Source organism: Siniperca chuatsi, linkage group LG7 (assembly GCF_020085105.1).
Source record: "Siniperca chuatsi isolate FFG_IHB_CAS linkage group LG7, ASM2008510v1, whole genome shotgun sequence".
NCBI classification, from domain to species: domain Eukaryota; kingdom Metazoa; phylum Chordata; class Actinopteri; order Centrarchiformes; family Sinipercidae; genus Siniperca; species Siniperca chuatsi.
In genome coordinates this window covers 25,079,377-25,087,093 of record NC_058048.1, presented here as the reverse complement: position 1 = coordinate 25,087,093, position 7,717 = coordinate 25,079,377, and the positions used below count along the sequence as shown (strand labels likewise).

General features: G+C 37.8%; 1 protein-coding gene across 1 annotated transcript in view; it reads right to left on the bottom strand.

Moving 5' to 3' along the window:
* Window positions 1–3,734: 3,734 nt before the first annotated feature.
* The window catches only part of gbe1b (glucan (1,4-alpha-), branching enzyme 1b), an 84,978-nt gene continuing 80,995 nt past the window's right edge, over window positions 3,735–7,717 (bottom strand). Inside the window, exon 16 of the mRNA XM_044201938.1 lies at window positions 3,735–6,278. Coding sequence (XP_044057873.1) covers window positions 6,216–6,278 — 63 coding nt within the window. The 3' untranslated portion in view covers window positions 3,735–6,215. The remainder of the gene's footprint in view (window positions 6,279–7,717) is intronic.

The window sequence follows — 7,717 nt, the reverse complement described above, 5'->3', positions numbered from 1 at the left end:
CTCTCTGCTGGGCCTGACAACAGTCCCACCACACACATTGATCTTCCCCTCTCCCTCGCTGATGCCAGAGTGCTGCACTAAGACGGCTTGATTCAGGCACCAACGATCTTTACAATCATATCAATCACAATAAAAGTAAAGATTCAAATCAGTTTGACCCAGGAGGCCAAGGATCCCTCCTCCTCAAGCTTTTGATACTAACGCTCCAACATTTTTGGGAAAATCCCTTGTTTGCTATCTTACCAAAAGTACAAAGAGATGTCTTAGCCTTGCTTATAGCACAAACACTGGAAGTCTCTGTCAAAACAAAAACTCTCATGTATTACCATTACATTCAAGTCACAGAGATAAGCATCCCTTTTCCAGAAAGATAAATACCAGGTGATCTTTGAAAAGAAAACTGATTCCTTAAAGACTCTTCTAACCATCTGAATAAAAAAATATTACGCATGGTAAAGAAGCTTTTTAACCCATTTCCCAAGTTGCTGCACTGTTTTCTAATCCAAACAAAGATGGCAGCCAGAAATGACATAGCCTATGCTGGTGCTCAATTTCTACAAGGTGAAACAAAATGTAAACATTTTAGTATCAGTTATATTTGTCTATATTGTATTATTCTATATTTCATTATAAAATAACATTTTAATATTTTTCTTGTGTCATACAAAATGAGCAAGAAGATATATCATTTCTGGCTACCTGGATAGGAAATAGTCAAAACTTGGGAAACGGGTTAAAAATCTTTTTTGTTCTACAGCAGAAAGATTTTTTAAAATCCAGATAATTGGAAGAGTCTTTGAGCATTCTGCTAATACCTTCAGAACAGCAGTAAGTGTTATTAAATGACCTTCTTGGTTTTTTAAATCACTGGGTATTTATTTTTAAGAAAAAGAGAATGCATAGCTCTGTGACTCCAATATAATAATACATGACAGGCACACAAACATGAGGCTACTCCAAAACTATTTTCCGAAACATCTTGTATCCTCTGGTGCATGCAAAAAAATTTTATTAAATACTTTTGGTACACCCTTTTTGTGTTCCTAACATGACACTATAACTGCAACGTTCAGATTATCAAGCCTCCTATGATTCGTCCCTTCTAAATGTATACGAACCAACCCAAGAAATGAAGCCTTTGACCATATTTTATAGGATGCTAAAGTTATGGAGGACAGTGTCTTACCATCCTAGAAAAATACAACTAGCTAGTCTGAAAAGGACCTGGTTCCATACTGTGTGCCCCAGGCATTCAAACCTGCGGGAGCTGATTGTTCCTGAAAACCACAGGCTACCTCTCTTCAAACACAACAATCTTATATACTTTTCTTGACTGTTTCACATATTCAGGAGAGGCAAGAACAAGCAGTCTTATGTGTAAGCTGAACTTTTCTATTTATAGAACAGTATGTGCAAAATGTTCTGATGAATATTGAGAACAAAAAACTAACTTCTCTAATAGTTCTTGACATTAATAGTGTATTGTTGCCTCGAATTTGCTGGACATTGACTCAGCATGGGTTAAAGAAAGTTTAACTCTTAACATTTCTGCTCGGGTTTGATGAACCCTGACAGATAGAGGTTTAACAGAATTGCCAAAAAGAAATTCTCTGGGGGTATATGGGTATAAAACAGGATTTTCAGGTTTTCTTTGCTATTTAAACACTCTAATATCATACTGAAAGAGAGGGAAGTCATCAGATACCATACACAGCGAAGACCCCTTTTATCATGGCATTCAATGACATTTGCCATCCAATCTTACTGCTTTATATTAGACGTTGAATTCTAATACTTACTGGCCCTCTACGTTTTCCTGAAATTATTCATTGGTTATTTTCCTACTGTGCCAGCAGAAAAAAATGCCATATGACCTAACAAACATTTCACAAATTAATGTAATTAACTTTACATTTGTCATTTCTGAAGTGCTTGTCTCGGCCTAAGCAAGCATTTATCTGGAAAGCTCAAGTAACAGAATAGATATCATCGCAGGCTTTTTGTATTAGAGCTGCAGCAGCGTGCATGGTGAAATCCCTTCCTGACTTGTGCAGTCTCATGGGTCAGACTGTGAAAACATCCTCTTTATATATGTCATACCCCCAATTCTGACTTTGACAATATTGCATTCTTCAGGATCTTCCCTTTAGGCATTTCTATCCTAGTGAGCCCATAAAAAAATACAAAAACACACACTGTTACAACACAGAATGTGCTTTCAGAGTTACAAATGAAATCTTCTCATGTACAACACAACATACTGTATATGTCCTGTATATTTCATGGCGGTCATATCTACAGGGGTTGCACTCAACAACATAAACACCTGTAAAATTCACTAACATCTAACATTGTGAAGCTTGCATTTCAGGTTTTGCTGCGACTGTTTCAGAATGTTAATGTTTGAACTCAGTTATATTCTGAAGCCATAGTTTGCAGTGGTGTTGCATTATGCTGTAAGGTGTTTATGTTATTTTGTCCATTGTGTGTACAAATTTGTATGGTAATTGGACTGGACTGCATTATATTGTACAGGCCATCCCCTATAGCACATGAATATTATAAAGTAACTGAGGGCCATTTTTGGAAAAGGTCAGGTGGTTTTTGAGGGGGTGAGGACTTTGCCTTTATTAGATACTTAACAATGAAGAAACTGAAAAGTTGTATGAGACATGTCAGGCAGCTTCAAAACATGCGCCTAAACCAAGTGAGCAGCCAGACACTCAAGAAACGGTTCATGAAAATGTGTAGGGTGTGAACCAGTAACAGAAAAAACACATTCAAATTTATTTTTTTTTAATATCTTCTGAACTCCACAAAAATGCAGTTTCAAAAATGCCCATAGAATTGAATCAGCCTCAACAAAAGCTATATTGTGATCTTCCCAAACTGCTTTTGATGCTGCAGCTGCTATTAAGAAGCTGCTTGTATCGATGCCAGTGTACAAAGACACATAATATGGTGTAAGTAGCACAAAGTGTGGATGACTAGGAAATAGAAATTTAAGTATTATGGTCTGATGAGTTGTCTTTCATCCCCCTTACATCACGTTGTGGGAATCACTGAGGCGATTGTTCTGTATAGTCCAGTAACAACATTTCACAGCTTCCCTGGTGACCAAATGGAAACTGCAACTTTATGTTCTGGAGTGCAGAGAACGAAGTAGATTACTTCTTCTGTCACTCCAAAGATTTCAGGGCTTTCCTTATTGAAGTCTGGTCCAGTATTCTACTACACACAGTTCACAGGACCCGTATATGATGGCATTTCAAGGAGGTTTAAAGCGGCTCTTAGACGCAAAAGCAAAGTTCCCTTTTTCATGTACTGTTTTGTTTCCCTGTAGCTTGTTCAGCACTGTATGTTTACACTATCAACATTGTGTTATTCATTATCACTCAGAAAAAAAGAGTAAGGTATCACAGGTACTAAAATGCACACAAAGGTCCAAATTAAAATATGACCTGCACACTATTCTTGCACAGATAACTGACAAATTCCATAAGAATTTTCTACACCTTGTTAAGAGAAAGACTTTTGTTTCAAAACAACTCTTTTTAAAAAAAAAAATAGACTCATTATCTGAAATGTTTGCCGACAAGGAAAAAAAGAATACAGTAACAAAAAATCTGAATTAAATTCTATAAAAAAAAAATACTTTCTGGACCTGACTCACCTTCAATGGTGTCCAAATGAAATGAACACAAAGAAACAATAAAAATGCAATTGTAAGATAATTGTTCTTCATATAAGATAATTAACCGTCTTTAATGGATTCAGTTGCAATGACATTTTTTCTACCATTTGTCATTTCTTGTAAGAACCACAGAATATTTGGTGAAACATAAACCCTGTAGCATCTCTCATGACAGTTACTTAGAATTTAGATGCAAATAAGGATACAATGTAAATCTACAAGCAGCCTTGTACATATGTAGGAATTCCACTGATGGATGAAACTGACAGACAGGCAACAACTGAAAACGACTTCCAAAATTAGAATGAACTCTTTGAATATCAAGACTAAAAAGAACAGTTTTTGTTATCAAGTACTTGATGAGTACCATCACAATATACTCTGGAGGATGCTGAAGCCCCTACATTTCCATAAGTGTGCGATGGTGCAGAATCAGTAGTCAGACTGCACATCCGGTTCATCCACACTTTTCTTGTGGCTAGACAGGCACTGATTTATTATCATTAGTTATAATGAAAGAAATATGCTGCAATAGTTCATGTGTATCCGACATCAGTTTTACTTTTGAGAACAAATGCAGACAATTCATTTTGGTAGTGGTAAAACGACAATGACATTGGGTCAGATGAGGGATGATTAAACACTCCACTTCAGTCTCACAAAAATTTATGCAGTGATCCTCTCTGCTTTTCGAGCAGTGGCGAAAAGCATTTTTGAATTATTTTATTGTTACACAAAAAGAAATTACATGTTCATGATACTTTTGGCTAAACACAAGAGGATGCTCCTGAATATAAATTTGTTTTCTTCAGCTGCAGGGGAGGCAGATCAAAACCTGCCATATGCTACAATACACCGCTTAAAAGAGAAACTGTACTAATGCAATAGGTGTGGCTCACAGAATTCCAGTACGCATGCCAGTAAATCAAGACATTAGGTTTTATCTGGGATGCCCAAAATCAGCTCTTGTTTCACTTATAACAGTACTGCTTTGATAAAACGTTCAAAGAATACTGAAAATTGTCCAAAAGACATCCATTCATATGGCAACGAGGGACCTTTAGGAGGAGGATGGAAACCAAAAGAACATAAAGGCTGGAAACGGATCAACTATCACAGTCATTTGCAAAACATAACCTCGAAAGATGAAACCTCTTGTATGAAAGACCATTTTAATTACATGTGTCCTGCGAGAGTGAATTCAGGAGTCGCAAAAACTATCATCAGTGATGTTCCTCAGTTCATACACATTTCGGTTAATCAATAACCTTCTCATATAACAGCTATGGGGAAAGACAGGATGAGAGTTGCAGCTGTTCTTTGAGATGTTCAATCATCAAATGTGTTGAGACAAAAGTCACAAAAGTCAGATTTAATTGGAAGAGGCACACGTTCTCTGTGTGAATTTAGGTTTTTCTGTGTTTTTCTGGAATAATCCCTGGGGAATGCTACAGTACCAAATGAACATGGTGCATATAAATCATAGTATCTTAAAGTAGTCAGGTGTGTCATACTGTACCTATAAAATTGTCTTCTCCCACACAAAATGATGTGTTGATCATCAGTGTGTCACTTATTTTAGTAGAATTTAGCAGAGTTTGAAGAGTTTACCGAAATTCACGACATAAACTACTTTAATGTGATCTACTGTAGGATTAAACGCTGCATTACTTTTTGCAAAGTGGAAAAAATTGTGTAATTCAGCTAAAAATGTTACTTGTGCATTATGCAACACACTGAACAATCCAAATTAGGTGATCTTAACACTTTGCTTTAGCTGCAAATTACTGGCTGAATAACAGGGCCATAAATAACCACATAAAAGCTCCCAGTAGCTGCATAAATTCAAACACAACTGTTTTAGATAACCATTAAAAGTATCATCATTTAAAGCAGCTTATTACTTTGTGCAAATTACAACATTTTATATGTACTGTACAGTGTCCCACAATGCAAATTAACAAAGATGGATCACCAGTGATTAAATACCAGGACGTTTTGATTTTGCAGTGCTGGTAATACTGTAAATCTCTAAATTATTTGTATTTAAATACAAAATAATTAAACTAAGTAAAATATATTTCAACATACACAACATTCTAAAATATTCTTTAATAGTTTTTATCCTGTTTGAATGCTTGCTGTACTGCTTCCCTCTGACACAGTCGCCAGTCATGTGTTTCAGATGACACGCCAAATTCAACAGAGCCTATAAATGGCTGCTGGCTAGTGGTGGATGGACTCGGCAGGGTTTTAAGTTTTAGCATCTAGCTGCTGGTTAGGTTGGACGCTTCCCAAATGGAGCAATCTGTAGTAAATGGGGTTACACAGCATCTAAGGTTGCAGATGGTGTTTGAAAACACACACGCTCACAATGCTTTTTTTTTCCCCATTTAAAAAACACAAAAAGTGAGTTTGGGTGGTGTGCAAGGCTGACACTTTATGATGAAGGTGATTGTTAACACTCAGTTTGAGGTTGGAATCCATCCTCGATCCTCGTCTCTGTGGAGACAATCATCCTCTAATAACAGTAATCTATCTCCTCGTTGGCCAGGACAATAGCTGTTCTGCAGGGGATGTAGACCTGAGAGAGAAAGAGAAGGGAAGACAAAGAAAGTGGGGAGAAAAGTGAGATGACAACTGAGGATTAATGATGTTAACAAGATCACAGATTTTTGAGATTATTGAATATTCAGGTTTGGCCATGGAGGCACTTGGTGGTGCCTTGATGATCAGGCGTGATCGCTTCTCACAATCAAGGCTGACATGACGGCTAAATGAAGAGGAGGAGATGGAGGAAAAAGACAGGGACACTGAATTAGAGGATGGGGGGTGTATTTAGAGGGATATTGAGATCTGAGCAGAAAAATAACTCTTCAGAGGAGACAGTACACAAACACCACAGCCTTGAACGAAGAAGGCTGTCAAGATTAGAGAGGTATAATCAAAGTGTGACAGAGTTGCAGCTACATTAAGACCTCTGGGTGGCACTGGAGACAGCAGATCTGCCTGAGGAGAGAAACCACAACTGCTTAAAGTTGTGTCTGTGAACTGGTGCTGACGCATTTCATTTTAAGCTTTGAGCTATGGAGAATATGCATCCTGGCATCAATGGTGCTGCAAATTTCTTGATCAGTGACTTAATCTGTCTCAAATTCATATCATTATGTGCATTCAAGTGAATGATCCCCAAATGAGCAATCTTGCCTAAAGAGCGTGTGTGTGTGTATGTATCTGTGTGTGTGTGTGTGTGTGTGTGTGTGTGTGTGTGTGTGTGGGTGGGTGTGTGTGTGTGTGTGGAGTTTTTCAATTCTGATCTCTCCAATCAATACAATAACTGTGTGTTTCATCATCTCTATATATTGGCTGTGCATCAACTGTATCTTCACAGAATCCCAAATTTACAATCTGCCAGTGGGCATGAGCTGAGCTAAAAGAATCTCCCGAGTTTTGGTGGACTGAAGAAAAAACATGTCAGCAAAAAATAAGCACACCATGAAAAAATGAAGGAACTGAGCCTGGAAATGTCAGATTCCTTATATATACAGTACAAAGAAATCTTAGTGAGGGTGTTAGTTTGGAGCGTGTAGCTAATAAAGTCTTTGATCAATCCTTTTGATATTCACAGTGTCGTTTGGAGGCAAGGAGCCACCGTGTACCATTAGTCATTTCAGATTTATGCTAAAGGAAAAGCCAAGCAGACATAAATGATGCTATATTTCCCAACAGAAAACTGAAAAAGAGAGGAGAGCTGTAAACAATTCAATCACCCCCTGAACTCTTCAAGCCGCCCCTCGGCATCAGTGGATCTGAGCTCGCTGTGGATGTGTTTCTTTGGCAACAGTTTGTCACCGAGGGAGTCGAGCAGCCCGGCGCTGAAACACTGACACAGACATTGGTGACTAATTAAACAGTCACAGTGGGAGAGTCTCCATGCAGAAGCACCGCAGAGAGAAGGGAAGGCAGAATGAATCATTGCACCTGTTTAGACAAAAGCTACCACTGCGCCTAACCTGGAATATG